General features: G+C 54.5%; 2 protein-coding genes across 6 annotated transcripts in view; one reads left to right on the top strand and one right to left on the bottom strand.

The window, feature by feature from the left end:
- EFCAB3 (EF-hand calcium binding domain 3) overlaps positions 1–4,900 on the bottom strand; it is a 132,573-nt gene extending 127,673 nt beyond the window's left edge. The window contains exons 1-3 of one of the 3 annotated variants that reach the window (XM_016932690.3): positions 4,805–4,900; positions 3,163–3,249; positions 2,325–2,442 (exon numbers count right to left, since the gene is read on the bottom strand). In XM_016932690.3, the coding sequence (XP_016788179.2) occupies positions 2,325–2,442; positions 3,163–3,249; positions 4,805–4,831 (232 nt within the window). In that variant the 5' untranslated portion in view covers positions 4,832–4,900. The remainder of the gene's footprint in view (positions 1–2,324; positions 2,443–3,162; positions 3,250–4,804) is intronic. The other 2 variants (XM_063799137.1, XM_063799136.1) reach the window with 2 other exon arrangements.
- A 26-nt stretch (positions 4,901–4,926) lies between these two features.
- LOC112206071 (TBC1 domain family member 3G) lies at positions 4,927–15,852 on the top strand. 3 transcript variants are annotated; one of them, XM_063799139.1, is made up of 15 exons: positions 4,927–5,072; positions 6,474–6,546; positions 6,709–6,794; positions 8,082–8,121; positions 8,604–8,684; positions 9,128–9,235; positions 9,566–9,675; positions 10,925–10,973; positions 11,517–11,637; positions 12,351–12,445; positions 12,830–12,895; positions 13,359–13,458; positions 13,829–13,981; positions 14,926–15,357; positions 15,401–15,658. In XM_063799139.1, the coding sequence occupies exons 2-15, from the start codon at positions 6,475–6,477 to the stop codon at positions 15,535–15,537; spliced, it is 1,650 nt and encodes a 549-aa protein (XP_063655209.1). In that variant the 5' UTR covers positions 4,927–5,072; position 6,474; the 3' UTR covers positions 15,538–15,658. The 3 variants fall into 3 exon arrangements, with proteins under 3 accessions (XP_063655209.1, XP_024206310.2, XP_063655208.1); XM_024350542.3 differs by having other exon boundaries at positions 14,926–15,852; XM_063799138.1 differs by lacking the exon at positions 4,927–5,072 and having other exon boundaries at positions 6,397–6,546; positions 14,926–15,852.
- Positions 15,853–16,754: the final 902 nt, after the last annotated feature.

The following is a 16,754-nucleotide window of genomic DNA, read 5'->3' as shown; positions in this document are numbered from 1 at the left end:
TCGCCCAGGCTGGAGTGCAGTGGTGCAATCTCCACTCACTGCAGCCTCCGCCTCCCGGGTTCAAGCAATTCTCCTGCCTCAGCCTCCCAAGTAGCTGATACTACAGGTGCACGCTGCCATGCCTGGCTAATTTTTGTATTTTTAGTAGAGATGGGGTTTCACCATGTTGGCCAGGATGGTCTTGATCTGACCTCGTGATCTGCCTGCCTCGGCCTCCCAAAGTGCTGGGTTTACAGGTATGAGCCACTGCACCTGGCCCAGAAATTTATTCTTTCACCTTCTGGAGGCCAGAAGTCTGAAACTAAGGTTTCTGTAGGGTGGGGGCTTCCTCCAAAGGTTCTAGGAGAGAATGCTTTCTTGTCTCTTCTAACCTCTGGTGGCTCCAGGCATTCTTTGGCTTGTGACTGCATAACTGCAATCCCTGCCTCTTCATATAGCCTTCTCCTTCTCTCTGTCTTTCTCTGATAAGGATACTTATTGAATTTAGGGCCCACCCAGATAATCCAGGATGATCTCGTCTTGACATCCTCAACTTAATTACATCTACAAACATCCTTTTACCAAATTAGGTCACATTTACTGGTTCCAGGGGTTAGAACATGGATATATGGATATACTGTTTTAGAGGCCACCATTCAACTCAACTACAGATATTATTTATCTTAGTATCAAAAAAATTAAATGCTGAGAAAAAATTAAGTACCTAGGAATAAACTTTAAAAATGACACATAAGACATCTATATAGAAAATAAAATATTGATAGAAATTAAAGAAGACTTAAATATTGGAAGGAATAAACCATGTTCATGGATTAGAAGACTCAATATTTTAAGATATCAGTTCTCCACAAACTAATCTACAGATGACTTAATGCACAATCCCAATAAAAATGCAAAGTCTGCGTGTGTGTGTGTGTGTGTGTGTGTGGTGTGTGATTTGATAAGCTGATTCTCATATGTGGAAATACAAAGCACCAGGAATAACCAAGATACTCTTGAAGAAGAATAAGATATGAGGATATCATCAAGATTGGATATCATCCAGATATCAAGATTTATTTCACAAAGATATGATATTTAAAATAATGTCATATTGCTACAAGAAAAGACAAGTAGACCATTGGGATAGAAGAGAGAGCCCAGAAACCAGTTCACAAATGTATGAACACCTGATTTATAACAAAGATAACATTGCAGAGAGGTGAGAGAAAGACAGTTTTCTCAGCAAGTGGTGCTGGGACAATTAGATATCCATATGAAACTTGGCACCTACCTTTCACCACAATTCCAGGTGTTCTATAGAGCTAAATTTGAAAGCAAAACAATGAAATAGCCCTTGGAAGATAATACTGGTAAATACATTCCTGACGCTACTCATATAAAAGAATAAATTGGACTTCATTAAAATTGATAACTTGGCTGGGTGCGGTGGCTCACACCTATAATCCCAGCACTTTGAGAGGCCGAGACGGATGGATCACAAGGTCAGGAGTTCAAGACCAGCCTGGCCAATATGGTGAAACTCCGTCTCTACTAAAAATACGAAAATTAACTGGGCGTGATGGTGGGCACATGTAGTCCCAGCTACTCGGGAGGCTGAGGCAGGAGAATCACTTGAACCCCAGAGGCAGAGGTTGCAGTGGGCCGAGATTATGCCATTGCATTCCAGCCTGGGCAACAGAGTGAGACTCCATCTCAAAAAAAAAAAAAAGTGATCAACGACACTAGTAATCAGTGAAATGTAAATTAAAACAATATTATGATATCAGTGCACTCACCTGAACAGGTAAAATTAAACAGACTGAGAGGGTTGCTAAGTAGAGCAACAGGAACTCTCATACCATGCTGATGAGAATATAAATTAATACAACTACTTTGGAATACAATTTTCTAGTTAAAGACAAGCAGTTCTACCTGTAGGTATCCACCCAAAAGATATGTGTACTAGGAGATATGTACAAGAATATTCGTAGCACCATGTTCTATAGTAGCCCCAAAATGAAAACATTGCATGTCCATTAGTTGTAGAAGGGATTGGGAAGTTGAGATATATTAAGATAATGGAACATTATACAGGAATGAAAATGAATGGATTTGTAGTTATATCGAGTATAAATGAATCTCGTAAACCTAATGTTGATGGAAAGAAGCCAGACACAAAAGAATTAGGCTAGGCACGGTGGCTCACACCTGTAATCTCAGCATTTTGGGAGGCTGAGGTGGGCCGATTGCTTGAGCCCAGGAGTTTAAGACCAGCCTGGGCAACATGGTGAAACCCCATCTCTACAGAAAATACAGAAATTAGCCAGCGTGGTGCCACACACCTGTAGTCCCAGCTACTCGGGAGGCTGAGGCAAGAGAATCTCTCAAGCCCAGAAGGTGGAGGTTGCAGCGAGCTGAGATCACACCACTACGCTCCAGCCTGGATGACAGAGCTAGACCCTGTTTCAAAAAACAAAAAACAAACAAACAAAAATGAATTAAGTAATTCTATTTATAAATATAAAAACTTTTAAAACAGGGAAAATGAAATCTAGTGTTTATTTACTTGTGCATAGGATATAAAACTGTAAAGAAAAGCAAGAAAGTGATTACTGTAACATTTAGAATAATAGTTACCTTTGTGAGGAAGGGAGAATTTGTGATTTGGAGGAAGCAAATGGGAGGCTTTTGAGTGCTCACTATATTCTGTTTCTTAAACTCAGTGATAATGGAAAGCTAGTTGCTTTGTGATAATTATTTGAAATGTACTTTTTTTTTTTTTTTTTGCAATGGAGTTTCACTCTTGTTGCCCAGGCTGGAGTGCAGTGGTTTACAGGTGTGAGCCACCACACCTGGGAAGGCCAAGATTTCTATGTTAACTTTGTCTATCACTAAGCTAAAAAAAAAAAAGAGAATTCAGGGCAGGGAAGGTGGGAAGCCCTGGGGGAAGGGGTGGCTGGGAGGAGGCCTCAGCCCCAGGGGAGCTGCAACATAGACTGAGACCCTCACATGTTTGGCTCTGTGTCCCCACCCAAAACTCATCTGGGACTGTAATCCTCCTGTGTCAAGGGAGGAACCTGGTGGGAGGGGATTGGATTTGGGGACAGTTTCCCCCGTGCTGCTCCCCGGATAGTGAGGTAGTTCTCAGGAGAGCTGATAGTTTCAAAGTGTGGCACTTACTGGTTCTCCACTCACTCCCTCCTGCCGTCTTGTGAAGAAGGTGCCTGCTTCCCCTTCCCCTTCTGCCATGATTATAAGTTTCCAGAACTGCAAGTCAATTAAGATTGTTTCCTTTATAAATTACCCAATCTCAGGTATTTCTTTACATCAGTGTGAAAACAAATGAATACAGTCCCCTTCCCTGAGGTGCCTTCCCCTTAGGCAACCAGCTGCCCCCATGCTCCTCTTTTGCCCCCTGGTATTTCCTTTCCCCTCATGAGGCCTGAGTGATCCACATGGCCAGCCCCAGCCCCATCCTACTGCAGGCCTGTGTGGCTGCTGGAGAGGCCAGGCTCCTTTCCGCACCCCGAGGCTGCCCGATATGCTTTCTGGATCCTGTAGAAAACTGACCCACTATTCTCATACTGGTGCAACTTCTTCCAATACCTCAAAACTGGACAACGTGAACTTATCTTGTTTCTTGTCTCTTCTTGCTAGGGCTGTCATTGGGACAGTCCGAGATGGGGGGGTGGGGGGAGACAATGGATGAATGGGTGGATGAATGGACAGTAGTCCAGGGAGATGTCCCTGTGTGTCCTGAACTGGGCCCTTCCTCCAATGAGAAGCCTTACTGAGTGAGTTTATACAGTCATCCCTTGGTATCCATGGATTAGTTCTAGGGTCCCTGGGGATGCCAAAATCCATGGATCCTCAAGTCTCTGACATAACATGGCCTAGTATTCACATATCAGCTATGCACATCCTCCTGTAGACATTAGACCATCTCTAGATTATTCAGGATGTGTAATACAATGCAGATGCTACATAAATGGTCGTGATACTGTATTCTTTAGGGAATAATGACAAGAACAAAGTCTGCACATGTTCAATAGAAACATAACCATCCAAATTATTTTCTGAATATTTTCCATCTGCTGTTGCTGAATCTACAGATGCAGAGCTCCTGGATATGAGAGCCAAGTGTGCTTTGAGAGTAGGGTGGGTGAGGTTGCTAATGAGTACAGGGGAGCAGGTGTTGATCAGGAGGACCCTGCATTGGGGCACCTGGACGTCCTGCCTCAGGACTTGAGACTCCAGTTGGATGGCACAGGCAGACTCGGCACAGGCAGACTCAGCCCAGGTCAAAGCCGTCCCCTTGAAGTTTCATTTTATCCCAAGCTCTTTCTGGACCCTGGAATTTGGCATCCCCTAGGCCCTGCATGGAAGGACAGATGAACCAGGTTTTAGATAACATGTCTAGAAGAGTGAGCCCCTACTGTGTGCCCGGCACTTTCCTCACAGGATCCTCTAGCTAGAATATCCAAGGGTCATGGAGAGAAATACCCAGTTAAAATATCAGAAATGAAAAAGCGATACCATTAGAGACACTAAAAAGACCATTAGGTAATAGTATTAGCTTTTATATTCTGAGATCCAACAGCAGCAGTCACTTCCCTCCACCCCTATATGTATCCCAGGACCACCCTGGGCAGGGAGGGCTGAGGTTAGGGAGCAGCCATGGATGCTCTGATGCTGGCCCTGGGCCTCGGGGGTGACAGTGATGAGGAACTGGGTGCACACATGAGTGGGGCAGCCGGGACTGGCCAGAGAAGCAACACACACGTGCACAGACGTGTTTACCCACATACACGTGTGCACGCACATGCACAAACACATTGCAGGCAGGCATGTTGACGCCTCAGGCAGCGGAGGACCCTGACTCTGGGCGCTGCTGACCCGGGCAAGGCCCCATTGTGATGCGTGCCATGACCTCAGAATGTCACTGGTGCTTAACACCTATCCACTCTCTGGCCTGCCTCAGTGTTCTACAGCAGTTACACACAGGCAGTGGTATCTGTGAGCAGCTCTGTGGACTCAAAGGTTTTCTCCCTGAGAGGTATGACCCAGGCCAGCTGATTCATCAGAATCAGGTGAGCGTGACCTGCTCTCTTTCCTCCAGGCGGACTTGGGGACAGTGGCTACGGTGCGGGCGGTGTTGGCCTCTGTGGGGCAGCTACTGAGGAGGGTCATCCCTGAGCACTCACCAGGCGCCCGTTCTACACTGCCCGTGTAGACGATTGGCTCTTTCGTCTCCATGGTGGCTTCGTAGAGTGGGTGCTGTTCCCAAATGTCCCCATTCGACAGATGAGACGTCTGGGGTCAGAGAGGCAGTAACTGGCCTGGGAATCCGGACATGACCCTGAGTTTTGCTCTCAGCCCTGCCGTGTGCTGTGCTGGAATTCAGGCCTGAACCCTGTGACCTCCCAAATCTGCCCAGGTTTCCGATCCCGATGGGGCAGAGCCTGGTCCTGGCAGAGCCACTGGTATAGATCCACTGACGGTCCTCAGAACACCTCTGTGCCCTAAGCTGGGTCCCGATGGTTGCTGTGGGCCCCACTGAACACACATGGTCCCTTGTCCGGGGGAGCCTGCTGCCCTTGGGCAGCTGTGGAAAATGAAGGAGCCCTGGAGGGCTGGCTGAGGGGAGACTATCTTCCCTTCTGTTCAAAGGGGTCCGGGCACTAGGGTTCTCCCCAGGTATTTCTTGCTCTGTGTGGTCCTCTTGAGGCCTCGCCCTCCTTTTGCCTCGAGTATTCCCAGGAGGGACGGTCCATCCAGGTGTTCTCCAGGACCAAGGACCCACTGTTCGTCCTCAGTGACCCAGGAAAATGAAGCCTCCTCCTGCTGGGACGGCTCAGAATGGTGGACTCCACAGTCCCTCCGCGAGAGACGTGGTTTCCATGCGTACAATAGATCTTTCTCATCCCCCAAACCCAACACCCTCCTGCTCAACAGGCGTTATTCCTAAAGTGGCTTCACTGTTCAGACTGAAGAGCCACGGTAGCCAAAGTGATGAGCGGAGTAGAACCGAGCAGTCAGGAGAGATCTTGTTCCCTGTAGGAAACTGGGCATCTCTGAGGCCCTGAGCATCCCAGGAGGCCGATTGCACAGAGACCTCTGGTCGCTGACCCCAGTCTGCCTCCACATCCCTGGAATAGCCCATCATGGGCCCTTCACCCTTGGCAGGTGGAAACCATTCAACCTGCTGGGGCCAGTGTGTCCCCATTTCATGGCATTGGGGGACAACAGGATTCTCTGTCTAGGTCCCACTGTACTCAAGTCCTTGGGAAGATGCCCACCCCTGCTTGGGACTTGAGACTCCAGAGACTCGAGCGGCTGTGGGCCACTGGGTCTGGCCCCTTTTTACCTGGGGGCGGCGGTGGAATGGGGGTTACGCAGCCAGCCAGCATCTGGGAGCCCGGCGAGAGCGGTTCAGGTGTTCTCCGAAGCCGCCGCGTACAGTGTAACCTTTAGACAATTTTGTCTCACAGGATGGACGTGGTAGAGGTCGCGGGTAGTTGGTGGGCACAAGAGCGAGAGGACGTCATTATGAAATACGAAAAGGTACAAGTGGGTCTGCTTCTTGGAGGGAGGGCTCTTCCAGTGTGCCCTGGTCAAAGGGTCCTGGGCTCGCTAGGAGCACAGGGCAGGGACGGGTGGCCAATGCCCCCAGGCCCTTGCACCCTTTACCTTGGACCCCTCACCAAGGCTCCCTCTGGGCTACAGGGACACCGAGCTGGGCTGTCAGAGGACAAGGGGCCTAAGCCTTTTCGAAGCTACAACAACAACGTCGATCATTTGGGGATTGTACAGTGAGTCCTCTGCACTCCCCTCACCCCTAAAGCACCTGTCTCAGCTCAGGGATGGGTTTGCTTTTAGAAAGGCCTTTCTGATGCAGGACATGTCTCACCAGGTCGGGTCAACCTCCTTTCCAGGGACAGAACTCCTCCCTGACTCCCCTGCAGGTCCAGCCCGAGGTTGTTGTTAGGCCAGAGGTGTGGGGCCCATCTAGGGAGCCGGTGGGAATGGAGACTGGGCTAGGTCAGGCCCCTGGGCGCTCAGCAGTTCTGTCGGCAAGTGAGCACAAGAGGAGCGGGGCAGCCTGAGGGTCTGGCCCTGTCTACTTGGAGACAACCCCGGTGAGATCCAAGGGTTATGGCCACAGGGTGAGGGGATGCCTGGCCCAGCCTCAGGGCTGTTGTCCAGCAGGTCTCTGAGGGCCCACCTGCCCCTGTTCTCCCCCATTCCCCTAGAGCTACAGCCCTCACTGTCCCGTGAGGGGAAAAGGCATGGTGACAATGGGGGCTGTAGCCCTAGGAGAATGGGGGAGAAGATGGGCAGGGCCCCGTTCTGGGCATCTCACGGTGAGGCCAGGGAGGCAGCAGGGCTTGTGGCTAAAGACCCTGGGTCTGGTGCTGGGAAGGGATCTGGGGCCGGGTAAGAGGAGCCCAGCCAGGAGCCCAGCCCTCAGGGATCACAGGATGGAGAGACAGAGGATCCCTGGGGAGGTAGGGTGGGAGGGAGCTGATGAGCCGTGCCACTTCTGAAACGCAGGGTGTGTGGCTAGGGTGCAGGGAGAGGCAGGTAGATGCTGGGAGGTCAGAACCTGCAAGGGCCTTGGGGCTGTCAAGTGGGATGGGCCCCTGGTGCACCCAGAGTACACCGGGCAGGTCTCAGGGCAGGCTCCCTTGACCCTGGCGGGGTGATGTGGTCACTCCCTGAGGGACTCCTGTCAGGGCCCGGTCGCCCACCCTGGGCGGCCCCCATCCCATCTCAGGGCTAACCTTTCTCAGCTCCAGCAGAAAGCACCACCTCGAGTCCAGGACGGGCAGCCCCATTGGGCAGCCTGTCCGCCCCCCACGCCAGGGGCCCCAGTAACCCCGGCCAGGCTGTCCCTACACTCCTTCTTCTCCCAGGTCCTGCCCCTCCTGGGAGTCAGCCCCACAGGAAGGCCCTTGTCCTCCCTTCCCTGTGCCTTCTCCTGGACTGAGCCCTGAGCTGGAAAGGGACAGAGCCAGTCCTTTCTGGGGGTCGGCACCCAGGCTGGGGCCGCTCCAGGCCCCGTGCAGTTCCTCAGCTCTGCCTGGGTTGCCTTACAGTGAGACGGAACTGCCTCCTCTGACTGCGCGGGAGGCGAAGGTAAGAGCCTGATGCATGGAGGGGCTGGTCCAGGGACGTAGGGACTGGGCAGGTGGTCAGTGAGGCAGAGGAAGCAGCTGGCCTGAGCGGTGGCGGGTGAGGGCAACGCGCTGTCACTGGGAGGGGCAGCAGTCCCTGCTGGACCTGACCCCAGGTTGCTGTTCACTTTGGCAGTTTGATAAAATTCCAAAAGGAGAACCACAGTCCTGGCTTGGGGGTGGCTGCGCCCTTGTGTCAGGACCCCACCTAGAGGCTGGGACCTAAGACTTGTGTGGCTGTGGCCTGAGGATGGTACATCCCGGGGTCCCAAAGCCAGCCCACTGGTGCTCATTTGCTCAAAGGCTCTCAGCCCTTGAGGTCTGCCCTTCCCTGGCTCCTTCCAGCTGGCTCCCACCAGGGCTCCAGAGCCCAAGACCCAGCATCCGCGGGCGGCTCTGGGAAGCCTGGCAGCTCCGCTAACTCCAACATGCCTCATTTGACAGCAAATTCGGCGGGAGATCAGCCGAAAGAGCAAGTGGGTGAAAATGCTGGGAGAGTGGGACACCTACAAAAACAGCAGGAAGGTAATGTGTGGAGGGAGGAAGCACTCTCTGCAGAGACAGGGGACAGGCACCCATGGCTGTGGCCTGGCACCGTCAGCCTCTCAGAGGGTGGGTGGCACACTGTCCTCGCCCAGAGGACTGCAGGCCTGGTCGCCAGATTTCCTGCCTATTTGTGCAAGCGTCACCTTGCTGGGAGGGAATCTGAATCTAGGGCTGGGACCACCCGGAGCTCAAGGCTAGGGATGCCCTGGTGACCTGAAGGAAGGAAAAGGTTCAGATCAGAGTTTCAACTCTGAGTGTCCATCCACTCTTTCAGTCCTGGGAAGGGAGACCCTGTCCCAGCTTGATCTCACCTCTACTGAGGAATCATGGGGCCAAAACCGACAATTTCCAGAATCCCCGGGCTCTGGTCCTCACTGGGGTCACCCCGTGGCCTGTGACACCAGATTGTTTTCTGCCCACAGCTCATAGATCGAGCGTACCAGGGAATTCCCATGAACATCCAGGGCCCGATGTGGTCAGTCCTCCTGAACATTGAGGAAATGAAGTTGAAAAACCCCGGAAGATACCAGGTACGCTCAGCCAGAGGACAACAAACAGGACAGGCCGTGTCAGGGGCCCAGGTCTCCAGCTGGAGGGAACGTCAAGACCACCCTGGGGAGCTGGGGGTGAAGGTCAGATGAACACCCTGGGCACAGATGGTGACACAGTCACCACAGACAAACTCAGCTCTGGTGACCCTCCCTGGCTTCAGTAACAAGCCAAAATGCAGCTTTCTGCAGAAGGAAACCTTCCTTCTGTCCTTCCTTCCCGAAGTGCTGACTGTGGGCTGACTGCCACTGGGGGCAGGGAGTCTTCCATCTGTTCTGAGACTGCTTCCTCCTCTTGGCCCTGCCCTACAGATCATGAAGGAGAAGGGCAAGAGGTCATCTGAACACATCCAGCAGATGGACCTGGACATAAGCGGGACATTAAGGAGGCATATATTCTTCAGGGATCGATACGGAACCAAGTAAGTCTACGGGAGCCACAGGGTCCCAGCAGAGATGGGGTGAATGAGAGGAATGGGGGCTTCCCCGGCGCAGAAGCCAGGGTCACCCAGGAGGGATGACACAGCTGCCAAGAGCTCTCCTGGCCCAGGGAGCAGCCGGCACCATGAACCGAGCACCTCCCTGGTTCCAAGCCCTGGGCCAGACTGGAACATGTGGGGCCAGAACCCAGGAGGATCCTGAGGAGATGGAAGGCAGCAAACAAAATCATGCACAATGGTGAAAGGTGCTCTCCCTGACCCATGGGGACCCATGGTAGGACCCACGGGAGGGTGGCAGGATAGAGGGCCCATGAGCCCCCCCAGGCAACAGTGACAGCACCAAATGCTGGGAGAATTAGGGGTCCTGGAAACTCTCATCCAGGTCTGCTGGGAACATGACATGGCACAGCCACGTTGGCAGCCAGTTGGGCAGTGGCTCACAAAGCTCGATGGACTTGAACCACACATCCCCAAAGTGTCACAGATATTGAACCCACTGATTTGGAAACTGACATCCACATGAAACCTGCATGCCAGGTTCACTGCTTGACTCCTCGTCACTCACACACGGAGCCTTCGGGGACGGCCTTCAACACGGGAATGGGGAGAGCAAGGCTGGTCCTCCCTTCAAACGGAAGACCCAGTGAGAAAAGGGAACGAGCCAGTGATGCCCGCACGAACGTGGGTGGATCCTAGATGCATTTTGCTGAGGGACAGAAGCCAGACCCAATAAGCTACCACAGTAGGATTCCCATTCCTAGGCCATTCTGGAAAAGGCCAAACCACAGGGACTGAGAAGCAGTCTGGGTGGCCAGGGGCTGACGGATCGGGGAGAGGCTGGGTGCATAGGGGCCACCCTGGAGACTTGGAGGATGAAGGAGTCGCCCCAGGAGGGGCTGGAGCGGTGGCCGGGAGACTCTGCACATTGGTTTGGAACCGTGGAGGAACTGTACACCCACAGACTGAACTGGCGTGTGTGCAAACTGAAAAAAAAAAAATCATTCAGAGTGAAAAGGATCAGGCAAGTCACTGTACAACTGGGCTATTTGCATGTCACAGATGTGGATTTTACTGAAACATTTCTTCAAGAGTCTCAGGCCCTGAAGAGCTCACTGCTTATCTGGTGAATCATCTGAACCTGAAATGGGATTTGCTGTTAGGCTTTGTAGACAAAGTGAAATTAACAACATCTGCACAAAACAAACCAAAGCCCCCTTTCTCTGTTTCCTAGGCAGCGGGAACTACTCCACATCCTCCTGGCGTATGAGGAGTATAACCCGGTGAGTATTCCTGGCAGTGAGGTTCCCGGGCCATATTTCCATATTCACAGGAGTGGGTGTCTGGTGGGGGTGTCGTTGCTTCTTTTAAAGTTAGTATTTGTGACCCACCAGGATATAGGAGGTAGGATGTCAGCTCACCGCTGGCATAAACCTCCAAGGAAGGGGGTGGTCTCAAGGGGTCAAGCTGATACACAAAGGAGTCAGGGCCTGGACTCCTGGTGTCACCTGGGCCTGACCACCACTTCTCAGAACAAGAAATGACGCCCTCCTCCTGGGGCTGCCCCAAAGCCCAGGAGCTTGGCAGCATCACACACAGGATGGTGCTATCAGCAGACATTTTGGACAAGGTGCTGAAGTGCCTGATGGACTTGGCTCTTGTCATGAAATGAATGTGCATCCTGAGGAGGCCTCTTTTTCAGAGGAAGCCTCTCCTTCAGAGGAAGCCTCTCCAGTCACCTCTGCCCTCTCCAATGACATGAGTCCTCCCAGGTGACCTCAGCCCTCCCAGCTGATGTCCTTCCATGGTGACTCTGGCTCTTGCAGGAGGTGGGCTACTGCAGGGACCTGAGCCACATCGCCGCCTTGTTCCTCCTTTATCTTCCTGAGGAGGATGCATTCTGGGCACTGGTGCAGCTGCTGGCCAGTGAGAGGCACTCCCTGCAGGGTAAGCGAACAGCTGCCCCGGGGACCTCCTGCAGCCAGACCTGGAGATGGCCACCCTGGCCAGGTGATCACAGCTTTCAGCCAAGGCACCCTCCTTGTGTCGCCAGCTTGTTGGGAGACTTTAGGATGTCTCTGCTGAGGGTCCCACAGGAGTCCACGGCTGACCCCCAAAGCCCAAATCAGACACCTCTCATCCCCATCAGCAGAGGGCATCTCATCCTCCCCGTGGCCACCCTCTGTGTCCTGGAGCCACGCCCTCCGGCTCTGATTCTGTGCAGCTGACTCTCCCCTCCCTGAGAGTCCTCCTGCCCTCCAGCTGCCCGGGCTCCTGCTGCCATCGGTGCCCACGAATGGGCCGACCAAGCCCAGGTGGCAGCATCTCCCCATCCCCTGTTCCCTGGCCCGACCCCACTACCAGGAGATGACCAGGAAGCCCAGCACCCACCCAGTTCCGGCCGCCCTGTGGTGGCCTGAAAGTCAGGCTTGCCCTTTTTGCACCCTGGCCCAGGAGGCCTCCAGGGGAACCTCCAGCCAGGCTCCAGGGAATGTTCCCGCCCCACCTCCCCAGGGTAAAGGCCGCATGTTGGGGTCACCAGATGGGAGGGTGGGAGGCCTTGGGGTTTGGGGGCCTCTCCAGCTACCCAGCTCTTGCAGCTGATGGCTCCACATCTTGGGGGAAGGCTCTGATTTCATGATGGGCTGGGGGCTTCTCAGGATTTCACAGCCCAAATGGCGGGACCGTCCAGGGGCTCCAAGACCAACAGGAGCATGTGGTAGCCACGTCACAACCCAACACCATGTGGCATCAGGTGAGTTTATGGTTCCCTCAGCTCTTCCCAGAAGCCCTGCCTCCCGTGGGGCTGTAGGAGCAGGGGGGCTGGAGCCCCTCGTGGGGCTGGTGACTGGCTGAGTCCCAGCCAGGGCCTGATCTGGGACGTCGGGTTCTCCATGGGCTGGGAGTTGGTTTCCTTTCCTGCCCTGGAGGAGACAGAGGCACAGGGATGGGGGCCCAGCTCCCGCAGAGCAGGGCAAAGGGCAATGTGTCCACCGGGAGTGTGGGAAGGTGACAGTGTTGTGGGGAGCTCTGGACACCGCCCAGTGTTCTGCACTAGGGGAAGGGTCTTCAGAGGCCCTGGAAGAGGGAGGTTTTTAGGGCAGCCCAGTGGCCTGAGCACCTCTGTTGCTTCCATCAGGACAAGAAAGATCTATGTGGGCAGTGTTCGTCCTTAGGCTGCCTCATCCGGATATTGATTGACGGGGTAAGGAGGCATTGGGAGACCCTGGCTCAGGGACCCTCCTTGCCCTGCAGTGCCCTGCTTCCCCAGCCCGGGGGTCTGGCTCACTCCCAGCCCACAGGAATCTCAGGCGGGTCCCCAAAGGACACACAAGCAAAACCCTCTGCCCAAGAGGGGTCATCCCAGGGCAATGGCTGGGGCTCAGGCCCAGCCTCATGGGCAGACTGGGCCAGGACCCGACTTGAGAGGGCTCAGGGAAGCCTCAAGCCCTGGGCAAGCCCCTCTCTCCAGGAGCCACATCCCCACTCAAATGAGTGCCCCCCATGAGGAGCTTCAAGACCTTGTCTGACCCAGCGTCCTGGAGGGCTCAGGCGACCCTCATGGGGAAGGTCACTGACTCTGGAGACTGAAGCCCCAGTGTGCGCAGCTCAAGCCACCAGCCCCAGCCTGGAAGGACCAGGTTCTTTCACACCTGCTGTCCCCACAGATCTCTCTCGGGCTCACCCTGCGCCTGTGGGATGTGTATCTGGTAGAAGGCGAACAGGCGTTGATGCCGATAACAAGAATCGCCTTTAAGGTTCAGCAGAGTAAGTCTACGTGTGCCCAGCGGGGCCTGGGGAGCCCTGGGGTCAGAGCCCGACTGGCCCGAGGGCAGCTTCCTCACACTGTCCTCATGATCCTCTGTTCTGGCCCAGAGGGAGGTCTGGCCAGGTGGGCTGGGCAGGACACTGTGACACCGAGCCCATCCCCCACATGACCCAGATGAAAGTCGAGAGTGTGGTGAGCACTTCCCTGTCCAGATCGCCCCCCAGCCACAGTCTCCTGTGTATATCTGGACGCCTGGGGTGGCCACAATAGGATCCGGCACCGCCCAGTGGGAGACTGAAGTGGCCACGGGGTATGAGCTGTGACCATTCCCAGGTAACTCCCCTGGCCTGATATCCACCCTGTCCCTAGAGCGCCTCACGAAGACGTCCAGGTGTGGCCCGTGGGCACGTTTTTGGAACCGGTTCGTTGATACCTGGGCCAGGGATGATGACACTGTGCTCAAGCATCTTAGGGCCTCTATGAAGAAACTAACAAGAAAGCAGGGGGACCTGCCACCCCCAGGTGGGCTCCAGTGCCACGTCCCCTCCCATGTCCCCCTCTGGGGTAGTCAATAGTAGGGGAGTGCCCGGGACCCGCAACCCTACTACCTGGGCCTTCCTCTTCACCTTTTCTTCCTCCTCTTCCTCCCGGACTCTAAGAAAGTACAGGAGGCCCACCGGTCCTCAGGGCAGGCGCTGAGTGCGTGTATACTGGACATGCTGTGCACGCAGGAGGGGGATGTGGGCAAGACCCTCCAACAAGCCCCCTCCCACCTTCTGCGGTGTCTCCGTCTCCCCCTCGCAGGGCCCTCCAAGTTACTAGACGAGCCCAGACCCATTTGTGGGAGGCCCCGCCCCTCCCTGCAAGCACCCACAGCCTCAGAGAGCAGCAGAGGCCCCTCACTCCTGCACGCTCCTCCAAGGTTGCCAGGACAACAAGCCTTGAGCCAGGGAGACAAGGGAATTCAGGCGGGACCCCGGGCCCAGAGCCAGAGCCAAGAGTTCAGCCAGAAGTGGGAACGGTCAGTCCTGGCATGGACTGGGCAGCCCAGGAGGACAGAGGGTGACCCACATCCGGGCCCAATCACCCACTGCGGAGACGGGTCCCCACGTGAGGTGGCAAGGGGCTGGGTGACATCCAAGGCCCCTCCCACCTGAGTTCTGACTGGGGGCCGTATCCCAGGCCCAACAGCCCTGGGACGAAGGTGTGTGGCAGGAAGCCCCCAGCCAGTCTGAACCCTGGGGGCAGTCCCAGGAGCCACCCGCCATGCCACGACAGCTTCCCCACGCGAGGCAGCACGCACCCCTCCCTCTGGGATCAGCAGACTACAGGCGTGTCCTCAGTGTCAGGCCACGGGGGCCACACAGAGACCCCGAGGACTCCAGAGACGGAGGCAGGTGGGGCCCAGCCCGGAAAGGCCTGCGTGGGCTCACTGGAGATGCTGACCGCGTCTGTTTTCCTTTCAGCCAAACCCGAGCAAGGGTCGTCGGCATCCAGGCCTGTGCCGGCTTCACGTGGCGGGAAGACCCTCTGCAAGGGGGACAGGCAGGCCCCTCCAGGCCCACCAGCCCGGTTCCCGCAGCCCATGTGGTCAGCTTCCCCGCCACGGGCACCTCGTTCTTCCACACCCTGTCCTGGTGGGGCTGTCCGGGAAGACACCTACCCTGTGGGCACTCAGGGTGTGCCCAGCCCGGCCCTGGCTCAGGGAGGACCTCAAGGTTCCTGGAGATTCCTGCAGTGGAACTCCATGCCCCGCCTCCCAACGGACCTGGACGTAGGGGACCCTTGGTTCCGCCGTTATGATTTCAGACAGAGCTGCTGGGTCCGTGCCATATCCCAGGAGGACCAGCCGGCCACCTGCTGGCAGGCTAAACACCCTGCGGAGCGGGTGAGATCGGCTTGCACTGCACTGAGCCACAACGTGGGCATGGACTTCCCGGCCCTGCAGTGCACCCAGCACTGATTCCGAGCAGGGCACCCCCTTCAGAGCTAGGGACGAACAGCAGTGTGCTCCCACCTCAGGGCCTTGCCTCTGCGGCCTCCACTTGGAAAGTTCTCAGTTCCCTCCAGGCTTCTAGAAGCATCTGGGCCAGGGCTCATGGCTGGATAATTTCCCTAGGCTTAACAACCCAAGCAAGCTTCGCCTCCTCGTTTTATTTTTTGTTAAACTTATGAGAATGTATTAAGAAAGAGTGCAGCTCGAGAGACATTCAGAGATGGAGCACACCAGACTCCAGATCACAAAGCCAACCATGCCCAGCCCCTCCCAACACCCCCAGCCCCACGACCATCATTCTGAATTCTGACGACACCGTGAGCCTGCCTTTGTACTTTAAACTCATGGAAGGATAACCACCTTCACGTTTTGAAATAAATGTTTCCTGTTGAAATGATTTTAGATTTTAGACAGAAATATTGAAAAGGCACTATAGTGTCCTCCTATACCTTCCATCCAGCTGCCCCTAATAATGATGTTTTGCAGTCCCATGGCACATAAGAAATTTAGGCCGGGTGTGGTGGCTCATACCTGTAATCCCAGCAATTTGAGAGGTCGAGGCGGGAGATTCAGGTTCACTTGAGTCTAGAAGTCTGAGACCAGCCTGGGAAACCTAGGTGGACCCGGTCTCTAGAGAAAAGTCAAAGAAATTAGCCAGGCATGGTGGCGTGTGCCTATAGTCCCACCTAGTCAGGAGGCTGAGGCAGGAGGATTGCTGGAGCCCACGAGTTCCAGGAAGCAGTGAGCCATGATTGCACCACTGCACTCCAGCCTGGGTGACAGAGTGAGACTTTATCTCTTAAAAAAATTTAAGAAATGTAATGTGGGTACAATTCTATTAACTAAATAATAATGTGAACTATTATCTAAGGTTATGAAGGCTAGAATTATCCCATTTTTGCCTAACTTCTCGTACCTGTCCCAAGATCCCACCTTGGACTCACCCTCTGCCTTCAGCTCATGTCTCTTCAGCTTCCTCCACATGGTCCAGCAAACACACACCTGGGCTGAATGGTAGAGCTGATTGCTCATACACAAAGGTAGACCGGTGGGCAGGGATTTTCAAACTTATACAGTAAATGAGTTTTCCTTGGTGTTCTGGAGAGCACCGTTTGAGAAACACTTTGACAGTGAATCTAGGCCTCAAGATCCATCAGCTGCTCTAGCTTGAATTTTGCTCAAGCTCAGTGAACACCTGCTCTGCCGGGTGCACGTGAAAGGGGCAAGGATGAGTAAGCTGTAGATAAAGAAGACAGGACGCAAGGGGTCTGTCTAAGCTCTATCCCCTGCCTTCAGCAC

The sequence above is a fragment of the Pan troglodytes genome, chromosome 19 (genome assembly GCF_028858775.2).
Source record: "Pan troglodytes isolate AG18354 chromosome 19, NHGRI_mPanTro3-v2.0_pri, whole genome shotgun sequence".
Lineage (NCBI taxonomy): Eukaryota > Metazoa > Chordata > Mammalia > Primates > Hominidae > Pan > Pan troglodytes.
The sequence above is the reverse complement of the archived record's forward strand: the minus strand, read 5'-3'. Positions and strand labels throughout refer to the sequence as shown.

Bases quoted from the DNA above. Each gene is read 5' to 3' on its own strand.
- LOC112206071 (XM_063799139.1), top strand. From the start codon at position 6,475: ATGGACGTGGTAGAGGTCGCGGGTAGTTGGTGGGCACAAGAGCGAGAG. The intron at 6,795-8,081 runs GTGAGTCCTCTG...GTTGCCTTACAG, and splicing joins GATCATTTGGGGATTGTACA to TGAGACGGAACTGCCTCCTC. The intron at 15,358-15,400 runs CTTGCACTGCAC...GGACTTCCCGGC, and splicing joins TGCGGAGCGGGTGAGATCGG to CCTGCAGTGCACCCAGCACT.